The sequence below is a fragment of the Bos grunniens genome, chromosome 12 (assembly GCF_055505025.1).
Source record: "Bos grunniens cultivar Pamir isolate PY7600 chromosome 12, Bosgru_T2T1.0, whole genome shotgun sequence".
Classification (NCBI taxonomy): domain Eukaryota; kingdom Metazoa; phylum Chordata; class Mammalia; order Artiodactyla; family Bovidae; genus Bos; species Bos grunniens.
The window spans coordinates 53,318,961-53,339,223 of NC_141176.1; the positions used below are offsets into that span (position 1 = coordinate 53,318,961).

At 39.6% G+C, this 20,263-nt stretch overlaps 1 protein-coding gene across 2 annotated transcripts in view; it reads right to left on the bottom strand.

Annotated features, from left to right (window-relative positions):
* Positions 1-227: 227 nt before the first annotated feature.
* The window catches only part of EDNRB (endothelin receptor type B), a 31,777-nt gene continuing 11,741 nt past the window's right edge, over positions 228-20,263 (bottom strand). For both annotated transcript variants that reach the window (XM_086328602.1, XM_086328601.1), the window contains exons 3-8: positions 11,601-11,713; positions 11,287-11,491; positions 9,521-9,670; positions 5,363-5,496; positions 4,689-4,797; positions 228-2,772 (exon numbers count right to left, since the gene is read on the bottom strand). In XM_086328602.1, the coding sequence (XP_086184728.1) occupies positions 2,638-2,772; positions 4,689-4,797; positions 5,363-5,496; positions 9,521-9,670; positions 11,287-11,491; positions 11,601-11,713 (846 nt within the window). In that variant the 3' untranslated portion in view covers positions 228-2,637. The remainder of the gene's footprint in view (positions 2,773-4,688; positions 4,798-5,362; positions 5,497-9,520; positions 9,671-11,286; positions 11,492-11,600; positions 11,714-20,263) is intronic.

Consider the following 20,263-nt stretch of genomic DNA (forward strand, 5'->3'; position numbering starts at 1 on the left):
AATCAGATAACCTCGGAAAATTGAATGTGTATATGTATCTGGTTACTCGCAACAATAAACCATTAACAGAAACTTGGCATTTTAATTTAAGAACTTTCATATTTTCTTGACGGTTGTGTGTTTAACATAAGTAATGTCCATTTGTGACATTTATATTTCCTTAAAACTTTAATACTAAATTAGTGTTTAATAAATTATTGCTTGAGCATTGAAAAAATAAGCTGGTCTTTTTCAAAAACAATTTAAATTTTTATTGATTTTGTTTACATCATAAAGAATTAGCAACTATAGTAGTTGCCACTTTAAGTGACCTCAGAAAAAACAAAATATATAATTATTTTACATGGTTATATTACAATTTTATAAAGTTAGTTACAGCTTACTCATGCTTTGTTATAAACTGTATTCCTTTGGCCATATGTTGTAAGCTATCAATACTAATGCACATCCATATTAGCAAATATAAAAGAAAATCTAAAAGTGTTGTAAGTCTTTTAAGCTTTACAACCATGTTAACACTACTTTTGTCCATTGTTATATTATGCAGTCCTTAATACTAGAAAATATGTTTGAAAATTAAACGGTAGCTCCTTTCCCCATATTGATTTTATTTATGCTGAGAAATCATGTTTGTTTCTTACCAACCTTTGTCAGTCTGTTAAAATTTTGAATCAACCATTTTTAGAAAAGCTACTGAACATGCTGCTGCTGCTGCTAAGTTGCTTCAGTTGTGTCCGACTCTGTGCATGAGTTCATTATAAATAATCATGTATATACTTTCTGAGTGCAGTTTAAAATTTGACAAGATGTTTACAGCCCATGATTCTGACACAGAGAAAGGGCACAGTAATGTAAATGAGGAAGAAACGAAATGAAATTGTCACAAAATGAGCTCAAATTTAAATAGGAATAAAAAAATCCATCAACAAACTGAAAACAGTAGTGACCCAAAGTTAAAATAAGATCTGGAGTTTAAAATGTCTTTTGTGATGACAAGGATCTGAAAATGTGATTAGGAAGACATTAATAAACAAGACTGTGATGTGTATATAAATTCCATGTGGCATATGAATCCATGACTTGTCTTTCCTTTCTGGCATTGTTGGGTTTTTGGTATCATCACCTTAGGTGCTGGAAAGCAGCATTGCTCATTTATTCCCAACATGTGGCTCTGGATTACCAAAAAAAAAAAAATCAGAAACTGTGTTATATTTTAAGACAGAGTTAAAGCTCTTGGGCCCAATTTGTTCCTGAAGCCACTCTGAGAACATTGCACTGTGTTTTGCTGGAACAGAATCAGGACCTTTTGCATTGATGTAAAGGGCAATGACGAACATCAGGCTAAGAATGGGAATCTGTCCCCATGGGTCTCCTCCCGCCCCATCTCATTTCCTCTGTCTTCCGTTTTCCTCTCGTACATACTTTCACACACATCTCATCTGAGTTAACCTAAGGCACTTTGCTGGGGAGATGAAAGAATTCGGCAAGAATGCACAAAGTTAAAAGGTTCTTAACAGTCTCATATAGCAGCTTTGCCTGTGACAGGAAGGCACCGCATCCAGAACTCGTTTCTATTAGTTATTTACAAAAATAATGTAAAAGTTAGTAATAAGTTTTAAAGGTGACTGTTGCACTGACTGTAATAGCTATGCTCTTAGAGACAGTATTTTAACTATCACATGGTACATATGCCAGATATCACCTTAATTGCAGAGAAGATGCTGCTGTCTCCTTTGCCATATGGTCAACGCTCCAGGCAACTCACATTCTGTCCATGATGGGGTTACTGGCATCTCTCCGTTGTAAAGGTATGAACACCGGGGCCTGCCTCTGTTTAATCATCTACACGTTGTGTATTGTAGCGAAGTATTTACAGATGACAAAACTAGATGTACAGCTTTTAAACTACAGTGGTAAAAGAAGATGCTTTAATAATCCTCAAAAAAATTTGTAGGTAGTCCTTTCTTTGCCAAGTACACGAATAGGCGATTTCAAAGCATTGTTTTGGGATGGCATTCCAAAACTTCTCTCTCTGTCCCTTTGTGACATTTGATCTCATCTGAATGTAAAGTTGCATGATTTTCAAAAACCTCAGTCTGTCTGATTCTCCCTCCTGATCATTTAAATACATCTCTAATGTCAAAAATACACCAGCTGAACTATTTTCACATGTTGTTTCCAAATATAATCCCTACCAATGGTGTGAAACTTTAAAAGATTTTTTAAAAATTTCATCTACAAATTCTGTTTTGCAGTGACACATTTTTCCTTTACATCAGATTCACCTTAATTTACAAAAATAAACATCTTTCACAGGAATTCTGAGTGAACTCAAGTTAAATGTAAGTGGTGTGTGAATAGACCAGAAGTTCTGAAGAGCTATAATATAGTGAAGTGCTAACTGTAAAGAATTAAGTGCTTTCACAATAAGGCTTTCTTAATTCTCACTGCTTGTCTTCTCATGCTGGAAACAGCTCATCAAACGTCATGTGGAACTCTTGAGTGTGAAGAAAATAATCACTCTTACATTTGTACATTGTTTTGTGCAAACACACACGTTGTTTTGTTTTACTTTGGCAGATACCTCTTTGTTTGAATGATTTCTGTCCAAAATAAAGAAAATGAATAATCCTTCTTTCAAGATGAGCTGTATTTATTACTGGAACGGAAGTTGTCATATCCGTGATCGTTAGCTTTGAACTTTAAGCACGACTGCTTTTCCTCCAAGGACTGTTTTTCTTCAAATGATTGGCACCAGCAGCATAAACATGACTACAGAAAGCAAAGTAACCTCGTTATAAGTTTACATCAAGTTACACTATCACAACCCTCCTTGCTCACCAGAATTCTGGCTTTCTCTGCATGAACAGCAATTCTTGGGCCACTTTCTTGCCATGCCCTCTTATTTTCCCCTTAAAAACATATAACTACAGAAGTAGTATATGATAAGTGTTTAAACTAGAAGCTACATTGAAGAAAAATGTATATAATTAAACTTCTTCATCTTTTAATTAAAATGAAATAGAAAGACATTCACTTCTTGGATACTTACTCTTGATTACTTGAGGAATATTCTTAATATTTGATAAATATATAACTCAAAGCTTTTTTCCTATGCAAGTGGCAATATTACCATACCCATACATCCATAATAATCTGTAACTTTGTGGGCATCAAAATAATTGTAGCTTGTTCCCCCCATATATTTAAGTACAGAACTAAAATTGTCAGCAAAGAGATGCTACAGACCCATGTTGACGTCTTCCACTCTGAGAATATGGTGCCCTAGAACTTCACCCCTAATTCCATAGAAATGGAATGGTGGTTGACAGTGGGGAACTGAAAACAGCTCCTTTGTCCCTTTCCTGTTTACCTATTTCTGTTCACTTCTAACCTTAAAAGAACCTAATTATAGGCTTCTCTGGTGGCTCAGAGGATAAAGAATCTGCCTGCAATGCAGAAGACCGAGGTTCAATCCCTGGGTTGGGAAAATCCCCTGGAGAAGGGAATGGCCCAGTCCAGTATTCTTGCTTGGAGAATTCCATGGGTAGAGGAGCCTGGTGGGCTACAGACCATGGGGTCACAAAGAGTTGGACGTGACTGAGCAACTAACACACCCCTAGAGATTTGATCACTAAGCAATTGAAACTGACTCCTGACTTAATGCTCAACTGGGTACACAAGATGCCTTGTCTAACCTGTTGATGCTTTTCCTAGATAAAAAGAAGCGGGACTAGGTCTGAACCCACAGCAATCCCCCCAAGGGATCCTGCAAGCAGATCACTTGGCAAGATAACATCTGAAGAGAGAGCCAGATTGTCTGCCTTCCATGGAGAGGCAGAACCCAACCTTCTGCCTGGATGATTTACTGAGATTCTTCTCCCTCCATTTTTCCCTTTAAAAATTGTCATGACTGAATAGAATCTTTAGAGTCGGTCTCTGCACCCGAATCCACCATCTCCCTAGATTGCTGGCTTTTCTGATGAAAGTATTTTTCTTCTTTATTAACACTTGCCTCTAGAATTATTGGTGTATGAGCACAAGCAGCCAACCTAGGTTTGGTTACACTAAGAATAAGTGGATATAAGGGAAGGAATGTTTTATTCCGTACTAGGTAACTGAAGGAGTGAATGGATGGGTGGATGTTACACGCAAATGGAAGCAGGCAAACGAGGAATCATTTCACGTGTTCTGTATCCAGGAGCACTGCTATTCAATGAAGACAGAAAAGTGAAGGCAGAGCTTGAATTAAGCTGCTTTGTTTGACTTGTAATTCTCACCTGTGTATGAAAAAGGAGCCTAACATAGTTATAATTAGGAGTGGGCTACCTAGTCCAAAATCTTGCAAAAAGGGAAATAGTGCATTTAATTCATGTGTAGCTCTTATTTTATCATGTGAGAGCATTCATATATCAATGCATGTAATTTTTTATTCATTTTCTGAGTAATTCTATGAGTAAAACTGATTGGTTGAGGCAGTAGTGAACGGTTGACTGGGATTTGTAGGGAGAAATCAATTATAGTGATTTATGAGCAAAATTTATATTTAAACAATCGTCTATCATGTAATACAAGGGAAAATTATAAAACAATTGACTAGATCTCTCTGAATAGAAATGTTAATAGTTTGTAAGGGTTATATTTGATACCAGATTACAAGGGTTTTTGATTTTCGAATACTGTCTTACCTTAAAGCAGTTTTTGAATCTTTTGCTCACCAAATACAGAGCTATTGGGTTAATACAGGAATTCAGGGAGGCCATGTTGATGCCAATGTAGTCCAATACCAACAAAAAGCTGCAAAAATAATATGAAAATTTATTTATGTGCTATGAGCACAAATCCTTTAAAGACTTTTGTGCTTTATAAATTTAAAAATTACCCATTTGTAGTTATTTTAACTTTATCACTAGTCTTTGCTGATTTTGATCTCTCTCTCCCTCTCTTTCTCTTTGCTTCTGTCTCTCTCTTTCTCTTATTCTCTGTCCCTGTCATATCATTAACCGCTATTCCCACTCCCATGCTCAATTCTCTGCCTTAAAATGAAATATATTTCGTAAGTGCCCAGGCTGTCTAAAAAAGAAAGGATTTACAAAGTGCAATGGAGAACCAGATCTGGTATTTTCAATCATGCACTCACTCACTTGGACAGCCCTGGCTCTCCATTCTCAGCGTTCTCCAAAGCTCCCCTTACTTCTCCATTGGAAATAGAAGTAAAAGTAAAAAAAAAAGTTGGGGGGCATCTTAAATTGCTTTAGGATTAGAAAAATGGTACTCTCTCTTCCTGCCAATGAAAGGAATCAATGGAAAAACTTCTGAATGGCATTTATTTACACAACTATTTCTATTTTACCTTACTTACCTTAAAAACTCACATCTACGGGGATCATGCTGATCATAAAGAGTGAGCTTCAAAATCCTGCTAAGATGAAGAGGAAGCCAACACAGAGCAAAGACAAGGACCAGGCAAAATACTGTTTTGGCCACTTCCCGTCTCTGAAATAAAACCACAATCAGACTCTGTAATGGATGGCTCATTATAATCATAGCATTCTCTCTTTCCAAAAAAAATGTTTAATACTGTTTACAAAAAGTCAGTGGCATTTGTAAAAATTCAGGATACAGAGTTTTAAACTAAATAGTTACTGTGAATTAGAACCTAAATGAATAGAGACTCATCTTTTTCTTTAAACTTTTCATTTTGTATTGGGGTATAGCCAATAAGGAGAAGGCAATGGCACCCCACTCCAGTACTCTTGCCTGGAAAATCCCATAGACAGAGGAGCCTGGTGAGCTGCAGTCCATGGGGTCGCTGGGAGTCAGACACAAGTGAGCAACTTCACTTTCCGTTTTCACTTTCATGCATTGGGGAAGGAAATGGCAACCCACTCCAGTGTTCTTGCCTGGAGAATCCCAGGGACAGGGGAGCCTGGTGGGCTTCCGTCTCTGGGGTCGCACAGAGCCGGACACGACTGAAGCAACTTAGCAGCAGCAGTAGCATAGCCAATAAACAATGCTGTGATAGTTTCAGGTGAACAGCAAAGGGACTCAGCCATACATATACATGAATCCCTTTTCCCTCAAACTCCCCTCCCATCCAGGCTGCCACACAACATTTAGGAGAAGTCTATGTGCTAATATAGTAGGTCCTTGTTGGTTATTCATTTTAAATATAGCTGTGTGTACATGTCCATTTAAACCCCCCTAACTAGCCGGCCCTTCCTCTCATCCTAGAGATGGACTGGAATGGGTGAATTTAACTCAGATGACCATTATATCTACTACTGCGGGCAGGAATCCCTCAGAAGAAATGGAGTAGCCCTCATGGTCAACAAAAGAGTCTGAAATGCAGTACTTGGATGCAATCTCAAAAACGACAGAATGATCTCTGTTCGTTTCCAAGGCAAACCATTCAATATCACAGTAATCCAAGTCTATGCCCCAACCAGTAATGCTGAAGAAGCTAAAGTTGAACGGTTCTATGAAGACCTACAAGACATTTTAGAACTAACACACAAAAAAGATGTCTTTTTCATTATAGGGGACTGGAATGCAAAAGTAGGAAGTCAAAAACCACCTGAAGTAACAGGCAAATTTGGCCTTGGAATACGGAATGAAGCAAGGCAAAGACTAATAGAGTTTTGCCAAGAAAATGCACTGGTCATAACAAACACCCTCTTCCAACAGCACAAGAGAAGACTCTACACATGGACATCACCAGATGGTCAACACCGAAATCACATTGATTATATTCTTTGCAGCCAAAGATGGAGAAGCTCTATACAGTCAGCAAAAACAAGACCAGGAGCTGACTGTGGCTCAGACTATGAACTCCTTATTGCCAAATTCAGACTTAAATTGAAGCAAGTAGGGAAAACCACTAGACCATTCAAGTATGACCTAAATCAAATCCCTTGTGATTATACAGAGGAAGTGAGAAATAGATTTAAGAGCCTAGATCTGATAGATAGAGTGCCTGATGAGCTATGGAATAAGGTTTGTGACATTTACAGGAGACAGGGATCAAAACCATCCACATGGAAAAGAAATGCAAAAAAGCAAAATGGCTATCTGGGGAGGCCTTACAAACAGCTGTGAAAAGAAGAGAAGCAAAAAGCAAAGGAGAAAAGGAAAGATATAAATATCTGAATGCAGAGTTCCAAAGAATAGCAAGAAGAGATAAGAAAGCCTTCTTCAGTGATCAATGCAAAGAAATAGAGGAAAACAACAGAATGGGAAAGACTAGGGATCTCTTCAAGAAAATCAGAGATACCAAAGGAACATTTCATGCAAAGTTGGGCTCAATAAAGGACAGAAATGGTATGGACCTAACAGAAGCAGAAGATATTAAGAAGAGATGGCAAGAATACACAGAAGAACTGTACAAAAAAGATCTTCACGACCCAGATAATCACGATGGTGTGACCACTGACCTAGAGCCAGACATCCTAGAATGTGAAGTCAAGTGGGCCTTAGAAAGCATCACTACGAACAAAGCTAGTGGAGGTGATGGAATTCCAGTTGAGCTATTTCAAATCCTGAAAGATGATGCTGTGAAAGTGTTGCACTCAATATGCCAGCAAATTTGGAAAACTCAGCAGTGGCCACAGGACTGGAAAAGGTCAGTTTTCATTCCAATCCCAAGAAAGGCAATGCCAAAGGATGCTCAAACTACCACACAATTGCACTCATCTCACACGCTAGTAAAGTAATGCTCAAAATTCTCCAAGACAGGCTTCAGCAATATGTGAACCATGAACTTCTGATGTTCAAGCTGGTTTTAGAAAAGGCAGAGGAACCAGAGACCAAGTTGCCAACATCCGCTGGATCATGGAAAAAGCAAGAGAGTTCCAGAAAAACATCTATTTCTGCTTTATTGACTGTGCCAAAGCCTTTGACTGTGTGGATCACAATAAACTGTGGAAAATTCTGAAAGACATGGGAATACCAGACCACCTGATCTGCCTCTTGAGAAATTTGTATGCAGATCAGGAAGCAACAGTTAGAACTGGACATGGAACAACAGACTGGTTCCAAATAGGAAAAGGAGTTCGTCAAGGCTGTGTATTGTCACCCTGCTTATTTAACTTATATGCAGAGTACATCATGAAAAACGCTGGACTGGAAGAAACACAAGCTGGAATCAAGATATCCGGGAGAAATATCAATCACCTCAGATATGCAGATGACAGCACCCTTATGGCAGAAAGTGAAGAGGAACTAAAAAGCCTCTTGATGAAAGTGAAAGAGGAGAGTGAAAAAGTTGGCTTAAAGCTCTACACTCAGAAAACAAAGATCATGGCATCCGGTCCCATCACCTCATGGGAAGTAGATGGGGAAACAGTGGAAATAGTGTCAGAATTTATTTTTCTGGGCTCCAAAATCACTGCAGATGGTGACTGCAGCCATGAAATTAAAAGACGCTTACTCCTTGGAAGGAAAGTTATGACCAACCTAGATAGCATATTCAAAAGCAGAGACATTACTTGGCCAACAAAGGTCCATCTAGTCAAGGCTGTGGTTTTTCCTGTGGTCATGTATGGATGTGAGAGTTGGACTGTGAAGAAGGCTGAGCACCGAAGAATTGATGCTTTTGAACTGTGGTGTTGGAGAAGACTCTTTAGAGTCCCTTGGACTGCAAGGAGATCCAACCAGTCCATTCTGAAGGAGATCAGCCCTTGGATTTCTTTGGAAGGAATGATGCTAAAGCTGAAACTCCAGTACTTTGGCCACCTCATGCGAAGAGTTGACTCATTGGAAAAGACTCTGATGCTGGGAGGGATTGGGGGCAGGAGGAGAAGGGGACGACAGAGGATGAGATGGCTGGATGGCATCACTGACTCGATGGACGTGAGTCTGAGTGAACTCCGGGAGTTGGTGATGGACAGGGAGGCCTGGCATGCTGCGATTCATGGGGTGGCAAAGAGTCAGACACGACTGAGCGACTGATCTGATCTGATATGTGGAATCTAGAAAAACGGTACAGATGAACCTATTTGCAGGGCAGGAATAGAGACACAGACACAGAGAAAGGATGTGTGGACACCAAGCAGGGGAGAGGAGGGTAGGATGAACTGGGAGATTAGGCTTGACATCAATGTACTACCATGTGTAAATGGATAGTGGGAACCTGCAGTATTACACAGAGAGCTCAGCTCAGTGCTCTGTGATGAGCTAGCTGAGTGGGATGGGCGGTGGTGAGAGGGAGGTCCAAGAAGGGGGGGATCTATGTATACATACAGCTGATTCACTTCACTGCACAGCAGAAACACAGCACTGCCAAGCAATTATACACCAATAAAAAATGGTTTATCTAAAAAATTGATGGCTCTTTTTACATTCCTTTAGATTATGTAGGGTATCTCCAGGTAGATAGTATAAACCATATTAAAAATATCAGACTAAGAAAAAGGAATTATGCTCTAGTATATGATACTTTTAGTTTATTATCACTACAATTATTTTCATATTCATAATTGGAATTATAATCATGAGTCAGCAAATATTTCTATTTCCTTACCTGTTTTAAGTGATCATTTAAGGCAATTTGCATACCACTCTTCTTTCTCAACATTTCACAAGTCATCAGGGTATAAAACAATGCAGTGATGGCCAGTGGCAGGCAGAAATAGAAACTAAATAGCCACCAGTCTTTAGCTGTCTTGTAAAACTATGGGGAAGAAAGGATGTTATAGTTAATATTCCTCTGTAAGAAAATTTTACATATCAGATATTAAAAAATGCTCATCAAGGAATAATCTTCTAAAGTAGATCCATTTTATAAATACTATGTAGAATCTTTCAGTAGAATCTTTATTCTACTATGTAGAATTTTTTGTCTGCTGAACAAAAAATTAAATTAAATGAAACAAACTTTTCCTAAAAGGTGTTTCAATTCTCTAAGGCAGTGTGCTATAATTATATATAAAAATGTAAGCAATTGGGCAAAATTGATAACTCAAATATTTTTGTCTTCACACAAGTGAAAGGAACTTCTTGTGTGAAATACCACATCTTGATGTGTAAAGATATTCTAGTGTTTTGGGGAACTTCTCACTTTTTAACAAGTTTGTTTCTGGGGAAAGCAGGTAGGAAGAGGTCTATGGTAATCATTTAGCTCAGGAATGTATACATCTAAGCTATCAACTAAAAATCAAAATTGCTTATAAAATCACTTCTCTCTTACTCGTTCTTTTTTCCTTTTCCTTTTAAAGACTGTTGTTCCAGATACGTCTCTGTTGGAACAGAAGTTATGGAATCTATGCAGTACTTTGGGCTTCCCAGGTAGTCTTATGGTAAGGAACCCGCTTGCCAATGCAAGAGACATAAGAGATGCAGGTTCGATCCCTGGGTGCAACAATCCCCTGGAGGAGAGCACAGCAACCCACTCTAGTATTCTTGCCTGGATGATCCCATGGACAGAGGTGCCTGGTGGAGGTGATCCATGGGGTCGCAAAGATTGGGACACGACTGCGACTTAGCGCACACCCATGCAGTACTTTTTCTATTGCAACTAATAAGAAACAAGGAAACGGCATTTTCATTTTCAGTTTCCCATTAAAGCCCCTCTTTAGTCTTTTGTTTATCATGATCTATACACATATACATAAAATCTTATATAAACTTATGTGTAAAATAGAAAATAATTATTTGTGACATTTGGACCCACTCCCTTTGCATTAACTTCTCCTCACCCTTTCTGTTGGGAAGAGCCTTTTTTACTTAGGGTCTATTTTCCGATGACCAGCATTGCTATTTTTCCCCATTCCCTAATTAAACACTCTTAAATAAATAGACAAGATGAAGTTCTTTGCAATAGCAGCTTTCCCTTTAGAGAGAGGACAAGCTTGTCATTCATACCAAGACTCATGGAGTCACATAGATTTCTACCAGTCTGTCCATACGAGGGACTTCTCCTTGATCATTCCTTTAACCACACACTGCCTCCAATGACTGCTGTGTTGCTTAATGCAAAATACGTTGTAGCTGCCAGTTCTTATGTGAATTTGAGTCGGAAAGCTATAAATTCCAATCGATTCTCTTATGTCAACTTGGCTTATCTGTATTCCTGAGAATCAGGGAATTCTTGGAGAAGTAATGACCTAGCTTCTTGCAGCATGGGTCATTAGTCCCACTGTTAACCCTGAGGTCCTGGGACCTACACTTTTAATTTATGCCAAGGATAGTCATAAATCAATAATTTCCCAAGAAGAAGAGATTGGGGGAAAATAGCTAAACATTTATAAGGCAAGAGCAGAAAAGGGAAAAAAAAAAAGTAAAATTTACCTGCATAAATGCTGTTTTCTGAGTGGGATGGAGCAAGCAGATTCTCAGTTTATTTCCTATGTGATCACTGGTAATTATATCAAAACCCACAGCCTCAGGGACAGCCAGAACCACAGAGACCACCCAAATTAAAACAATTTCTACTGCTGTCCATTTTGGAACCCCGATTCCTTTAATCCGACTCCAAGAAGCAACAGCTCGATATCTGAAGAACAAAACAGAATCAATTGCCAAATTACAGTTTACTTTCTAAGTAACGTAGCAACCACGAGGATCGTGGTCAGGATATATGTCGCTTAGATACATGCTCTTACCTGTCAATACTTAGAGCACATAGACTCAGCACAGTGATGCCCACGGAGGCCTTCTGAATGAAAGGCACCAGCTTACACATCTCAACCCCAAAGGGCCAGTCCTTGGCAAGCAGCTGCATTGAGGAGACACAGAGCTCTGTTAGGGAGATGTTCACAGGGTGCTCTTGAACTGTATGTATTACTTAGTGGAGGTAAATGAACTTGTGGAGTGAAATAACAAATTTCAGTTCTTATTCTTTTTCTCATGGACTCCTCTGAAAATCATCTGCATTTGTTAGATATTTGGAACAAGAGAGTGGGCTGGCAATCATGAAAGGGCAGACAATTCAGGAGAATTAGCTACACATGAACAGGAGCTTAGGGTCAAGGTATCTTCTACTGCAGGGCCAACAGGGGCCAATTGCTTAAGTTCTCCTTACAAAAATGGGAAGCTGCTGTATAGCACCAGGAGCTCAGATTAGTGCTCTGTGATGATCTAGAGGGGTGGTATGGGGAGCAGTGGGAGGGAGGCTCAAGAGAGAGAGGATATATGTACACATACTGCTGATTTGCTTCATTGCACAGCAGACACTAACACAACATTGTAAAACAATTATATTCCAGTTAAAAAAAATTTTTTTTAAATTGAGCCTGTAGTGCTGAAAATGCCTCTCATACTCTTATGAAGTCTCCAATGCTCAGTTGATGGCCAAATCAAAATAAAGATTAATCAAAAATAGGTGAAAAGTATTCCTTAGACTACATGACTCCCTGGGCTTCCCTGGTAGCTCAGCTGGTAAAGAATCTGCCCGCAATGCAGGAGATCCTGGTTCAATTCCTGGGTTGGGAAGGTTCCCTGGCGGAGGGATAGGCTACCCACTCCGGTATTCTTAGGCTTCCCTGGTGGCGCAGACGGGAAAGAATCTGCCTGCAATGCAGGAGACCTGGGTTCTGTCCCTGGGTTGGAAAGATCCCCTGGAGAAGAGAGTGGCAACCCACTCCAGTATTCTTGCCTGGAGAATCCCCATGGACAGAGGAGCCTGGTGGGCTACAGTCGATGGGGTCGCAAAGAGTTGGACACGACTAAGCGACTAAGCACAGATGACTCCTATGGAGAGCAGAGTGTGTGTTCGTGTACTTACTCTTCACTCTGGCCAACTGCACTGTCAGTCAGCACACTGTTCAGCATGTGTTCAACACAAGGCACCCTTTTCCTTAAGACTTCACCTGAGTCCGTCCTTCTCCAAGAAGGCTTTCCCCCAACAGATCCACTTGGCTAAAACCTTTACTTCTCTTAGCTCTTATTCAAGTCTCATCTTTTCAATATGACCACACTGCTAAGGATAGGAAATGGTCAGGTCTCCCCATCTCCGTCTTTCTACTCCACTTTCCTTTACACCTACAGCACTTATTAACTCCTACTGTGTATAGTATAATATACTTGTTTGTTTTGTTAAGTTTTTGCTGTCTGCAGCCCCTAGCCTATCAGACAGAATACAACTTCTGCAATTGCCTAGCACAGTTTCTGACACACAGCAGATGCTTAAGTATTCAAGTCCCTAAAATACATAGGCACTGGTTATTCAGTGAGCAAAATGACTTAGTTCTTGCTACTGTACATACATTTCTATTTCAAACTAACTATGCAGCTATCTTCTGTTAAACTCATGATTTTCTTTTGTAGGACAACTGGGTATGCCCCACACACAATGTAAATGAATCACATTAGGTAAACATCTGGGTCAAACGTTTACGCAGTTTGAAAAGAAACTGTTTTAAATCTACCTATGAGTGTTTAGAGTTGACTCATTGGAAAAGACTCTGATGCTGGGAGGGATTGGGGGCAGGAGGAGAAGGGGACGACAAAGGATGAGATGGCTGGATGGCATCACTGACTCAATGGATGTGAGTCTGAGTGAACTCCGGGAGTTGGTGATGGACAGGGAGGCCTGGTGTGCTGCGATTCATGGGGTCGCAAAGAGTTGAACACGACTGAGCGACTGAACTGAACTGATGTGTGTTTTAATGTTTTAAAGAATAAACTTCCAAAGTTGAAAACTAGTTTGAAACATAATTAAGTCTTTCCATTCTCCTACTTGTAATGTTTCTTTGTAGAGTTAGTCATGCTGGGTAACTGTTTGGCAACTAGAATGGCACCCAAACCTGAAACGTGTGTCTCAGTATGAATATGACTTGGATCTCCAGCATGAGACCAATTTCACTTCTAAGGCAGACGTGAAAAATTACACCGACATGTAGACAAATGTTGGCAAACTTACAGCAAATATGCTTTTTCTAGGGTCGGAAAGCCTACATGGCCAGGCAGATCACACAAGAGTGAAGGCAGCCAGGTGCAAGAGAGTTACTGGTGTCAGGAAATAATAGAGGGCAGAGGGGTCTGGGCTAAATCCTGTCTAAAAGGAACCTGTGCTAATAAACATGATGTGATTGTTGATAAGAAATCCCCAATACCAAAATATCTTGATTTTTATCCCCAAATGTTTATATAAAATCTCATAATTTATAAAAATTGTCAACTAATTCAAATTTTTGAGAAAACAAAAACACTAACAGATAATAACATCATGTTAACAAAATAATTTTATGTGTCAGACCAGCCTCTAACTTGTGACCTCTGGATTAAAATGGGCTGGCTCATAACTCTGCTTATTCATTTATTCATTCAACAAACATGTATTCAATACTCACCATGTGCCAACACCATTTGGAGTATGGGGGCCCATTAGAGAACAAGGCAAACTCCCTGCTCTCATGAAGCTTACAGTCTAGTGAGGGAGGCAGAGAAAGAACACACAAATACTTAATATGGTGTTCACAGGATTTGTGGCAGCTGATGCGAAGAGCTGACTCATTAGCAAAGACCCTGATGCTGGGAAAGATTGAGGGCAGGAAGAGAAGGGGATGAGATGGCTGGATGGCATCACTGACTCGATGGACGTGAGTCTGAGTGAACTCCAGGAGTTGGTGATGGACAGGGAGGCCTGGCATGCTGCAGTTAATGGGGTCACAAAGAGTCGGACACGACTGAGCGACAGAACTGAACCAAGAAACTGTAATGAAATTTGGGGTGCTTTCTTGTTTTAAAGATAGTTTTGATGTGGACCATTTTTAAAGTTTTTATTGCATTTGTTACAATATTGTTTCTTCTTTATGCTTTGATTTTTTTGGCCATGAGGCATGTGGGATCTTAGCTTCCCAACCAGGGATCCAACCTGCACCCACTGCATTGGAAGCAAAGTCTTAACCCCTGTACCACCAGTCAGGTCTCTCTCACAAGAGGCAACCTTCAGTAGGGATTTGACTAAAATAAAAGAGTAAGCCATGCAGACTGTACTCTAGGCAGAGGAAAGAGCAAATACAAAGGTCCTGAGATCAAAATAAGCCTAGTGAGAGGAGATGAAAAGAAGTTTCTTAAAGCTGACTGGAGTGTTCCAGACCAGTCTAGATGTAGTTAGAGGGAGGAGTGTGATTTATTTTTTTTTTTTTAAGGAAATCCATTGCAATATTTTGAACAGGGAGATGGCATCATCTTATTTATGTTAAAAAAAAAATCACTCCAGGGATTTCCCTGGTGATCCAGTGGTTAAGATTTCACCTTTCAGTGCAGGAGTTGCAGGTTTGATTCCTGGTCAGGGAACTAAGATTCCATACGTCTATGGCTAATAAAACCAGAACATAAATAACAGAAGCAATACTGTAACAAATTCTACGAAGTCTTGAAACAAAGTGGTCCAAATTAAAAAAAAAGAAAAAAAAACAACCCTTCTCATTCTAAAAACATAAAAAGATCACTCTGGGTGCTCAAAATAGACTAGAAAGTGGTATGGCAGACTATGAATGGACTAGATAGACAATGACAGACGACTAGAATAGTCAAGAAAAGAGGATTTGATGAGAGATCATGGGCTGAAACTTGTGGTGCCTTGCAACTGAAAGGAATTGATTACAGACAGGATATATTTTGATAACAGAGCTAGCAGGACTTGTTGATGGGTTGGATATAAGATGTGAGGAACCAGAAAACTCAAAGAAGTTGATCGTATGAATGGTGAAGACATTGACAGAAATGTAGAAGACCCAGGATCCCACAAATCTGAACCAGCTACAAGCTCGAGGTGGTTTAGAAGACTTGTCAATTACCCTTGCAAACATAATAAAAAGATTCCAACCAGTTGAAAGAATCCTTCCAGACACAATTTGGTATAAACTACTGCATCTAGGTGATACTCTTTCTAATCATTCTGTCTTTATATGTATCAGAGGGGGAAGAAAAAGGAAAACTGACATTTACAGTGGGTTAAGGACTATTCTAAGCCATTTACCTATGGTATATCATTGAATGCCCAAAGCAATCCTATAAGGTAAATTACTATAAACTGCATTTTAATAGGTTAAAAGACTTAGAGGTACTTAGAAGTTTATTAACTTGCTGTGTTGGTTTTTTAGGGCTCCCCTGATGGCTCAGACAGTAAAAGAATCCACCTGTAATGCAGGAGACTTGGGTTCAATTCCTGGATCAGGAAGATCCCCTGGAGAAGGGCATGGAAACCCACTCCAGTATTAAACATGCCCACAAATTCTTCGACAGTCCTCCCTTCAAAAGGTGAAGCTCATTTCCCTCCCTTTGAAGGGGGGAGGGTACTTAATGATTCACATTTAGTGAATAGAATGTGGTGGGACTGATGATGCCTGACATCTGAGACTAGTTCATAGATGGCATTATGGGTTCCTCCTTGCTCGCTCTTGGATCATTGCTTTGAGGGAGTTGCCATGTCAAGGAGGAGACTCAAGGGTCCCTGTGAAGAGGCAACATGGCAAGGAACTGAAGCCACCTGAAAACAGCTGGCACCGATTTTCCAAGTGTCCAGCCTTGGACAAGCCTACTCATGACTGCAGCCCCACCAATAACTTGACCCTCCTGAGAGACCCTGAGTCAGGACAACCCAGGTCTCCCACACTGCAGGTGGATTCTTTATCAGCTGAGCCACCAGGGTAGCCCAAGAATACTGGAGTGGGTAGCCTATCCCTTCTCCAGCGGATCTTCCTGACCCAGGAGTTGAACTGGGGTCTCCTGAATTTCAGGTGGATTCTTTACCAATTGAGCTACCAGGGAATATATCTGTCCTTGGTCACTCACTTATGTGAGGCTTCCTGTGTGGCGTTTGTGGTAAAGGACCCACTTGCCATTGCAGGAGACATGATATTGTGGGTTCGATCCCTGGGTCAGGAAGTTCCCTTGGAAGAGGGCATGGCAACCCACTCCAGTATTCTTGCCTGGAGAATCCCATGGACAGAGGAGCCTGGAGGGCTATAGTCCATAGGGTGGCAAAGAGCTGGACACAACTGAAGTGACTTAGCACGCACACACATGCTCACTTAGGTAAGTAATAGATAACTCCCTGGCTATTTTATTCATCTAATGTCCAAAAATTCAGATCGTTTCAAGTATCTTATTGTCTTGAACAATCTCTAAATATGCAAATGTGAGTGTCACAGGGTACAGTCATTAGATGAGTCAAAATGAATGAGTGTCTGGTCACTGAAGAGAGAGATGTCTGGCCAATGAAAATGAGTTCTGCGTTGAATCCAGGCTCTGTTTTGAGGTTATTATTGCTTTTGGCTCAGACTGGACATTGGATGATTGCTTTTCATACCACTGGGAGGCCTGCAGTCCAACCTCTGACCCAAGTTATCACAGGGGACAGGGAAACACAAACTGAAAATTGTAGCAATTCTCTTCAAGTTCAACACAGAGATAGTCAGAAACTTAATCACAACCGACAGATTACAATTTTCTAATCTACCCTTCCAAAGGAAAAGAGACTGCCAAAAAACCCTTCATGATTTCAATTCAGACATGAATGCTGCCAGTCCTGAGAGGCCACAGAAGGTGAGGGATTGATCGCCCATTTCTATTATTTTGTAGTCAGAAGGATGACTTTGGCAACCTCTGCTTCTCTCATCAGAAGGCTTTGTGGAGACACTGAGAAGCCTGATCTCCTGTGACATAGACCATGCGTACTGTTGATGCTCATCTCTGTCTAAATGGCCTCCATCCAGAATGTCTTGGCAATTTAGGGCTTGGAGCTTATTAAGAATGCAAAGACATTAATCTCTTGCCCTGAGTGGAGGAAAAGCTGTGAACTTAAAAGAAAAATCAATCTCAACCAAGATGCCACTTTAAAATTTGGTGAAAGAATGTTCTTAGAGGTTTTCATAATTCTTGGAAATTATTTCACTATTTCTTGACAAAAATAATGACACCCAGTGCCTATAATCTGAAGTTCAATGATTCAGTTTTCCTTTTGGTAGAGGAAACTGATTCTCTTTTATTGCAAGAAGAAGCAAGTCTAACTTTAAACCTAGCAATAATACATTCATATTTCTTATTTGCAGTTTTTGTCATTCAGTTAGATAACTTAAGGGCAAAATCTGAGTATTGAAGACAAATTATGCACGTAATCAAATCTCTCTGATTGCAAAAAAAAAAAAAAAAGGTCAGGGATCAATATTGTTTCTAGGTCCCTGCCACCTAACTTAAATGTTTGGGTCCTGTTTAAAATTAAGTTTGAATACATATTACTTACTATTTATCAAATGCGAGCCAGTCAGAAAATATTCCCGTTACTGACACTGGTTTGCAATGGTGATGGCTCATTTGAGAAAGAGCCTTTGTTAGTATTGGTCCTAGGAGCAATGCAGTGTCCATCTGACAAATGATAGCCTGTCCTCAGGCTTGCCTCTTTCCCCTAAAGCTTCTACTGCTCTGCTAGCACATTTCTTTTGTATAAATAAATACAAATAAACAAACAAATAAACACTGGATTGAAAACAGTCATGGTCATACTGACTATAAGATTTCTACTCAAAGATGCACATGATTTCATAACTTTATGTTGAAACAGCTGTTTGAGAAAGAAAAAAGGCAACAGAATACTACAAAAGTTCATATCATATTGTATAATTGTTTTTATAGTACATAGTTTATACTATGTACTGTATACTACTATAGTATATACATATTTTTATATTACATAGTTTAAAAAATTTCTAAAAGGATAAATAGTGTGAATAGAAAATCAATGTCTTTTCTTTAAAGGTATTGCTAAATGAGTCCTACAAAATCTTTCCAACTGGGGAAATTTATATTTTCCAATTCTCTTTTTTAATTAAAAATTACATTCTTGACAAATTAAATGGAGAAAATCCTATTAATACATACCATTCTTAATACCCAATGGAATCTAGACCCTCCTGCCTTCAGTCTTTCCCAGCATCAGGGTCATTTCCAGTGAGTTGGCTCTTAATGATGAATGAATGAGTTCATGGATGAGTGAATGAACTTGATCATAAGACAGACATCTTGTATTAAGACTTGTCATGAGCTTTTCAGTTCCCATATTTGAAACAATTCTTCTGAGAATTGAGATAACTGTGCTTACTACTGATTGACTGATTTTGTAGTGTCTAGTCCAGGTCCTCCTCCCTACCAGATAGATCAAGTCTTCTTGACACATAAAGCCAGGGCCTCCAGAAATGAGGCGTTGGCTCTTCTCTGGGAGTTCCGCTTGCCAAGCAGACAGGAAAAAGTGGAAAGCAAAATTCCTTCCCTTCCCTCTCTCTCTCCTCCTCAAATGTGTCACGGAAATGACTGGTATAAAACAGAACCCACTATTTCTCACTATCTGCTGGGATTCTATGCAGTGTGTTATTTGTAAGCATGGTGGAGATGAATGTGGAAAGCACAGAGATGCTTTTAGGAAGGTGGGTGAGCAACGCATTACAAGTGACAACCAGGGTTACTTTGCCAGACTGCTGTCTGTTCCATCTGGTGATGAGCTGTGAACATTTCTTTCAAATGACTGATATTATAGAAATATTTTTACAGTCAGAGTCAAAAGAAGGAAATAATGGAGTGGCTGTGTTTCACAAGTTTGGGGAAGGGTGTATTCTTCTGCTTTTATCTGTTTCCTGTGGCAGATAAGAGTTTTTCTGCATTTGAACTGGCGTTTTCATAAGATAAGACATCCTCATTCAAGGATTTCCCATGTCCGATTGATCTCCCTTTCTTTTTTTTTCTTTAATTCAAACTGGAGCTCTGTGACAACCTAGAAGGGTGGGGTGGGGAGGGAGGTGGGAGGAAGGTTCAAGAGGGAGGGGACATAGGTATACCTATGGCTGATTCATGTTAATGTTTGGTGGGTACCAACACAATATTGTAAAGCAACTATCCTTCAATTAAAAATAAATAAATTTAATTAAAAAATACAGTGAGAATTAAAGCTGCTGGTAAAGTGCACAGAAAATATTTTCTTGACTTACATGGTACTTGTGCCCTGGGGACAAATATCAATTACAAGTTCCATCTTACATCCATTAAAATGCAGTTAATCACTTAAAGAATAGGCCAAAGGTGCCATTTAAATAGACTACAGTATGAACAGCACCCCCTGGAGTTGTGTTAGACAGAGACCCTGTCCCAGGAATCTGTTGTGTGCACTCCAGCAAAGAAAGGGCTTTCCACTGCTCTGAAAAGATTCCTAGGACTGGCTGAAATAGATGAATGACTCCATTAAAATGAGTTAAGTTTCCTGAAACAAAAGCTCTAAGAGCAGCAAAGAGACAGAATAAAAAGATAAAAAATAAATATGTCTTAGGAGTAA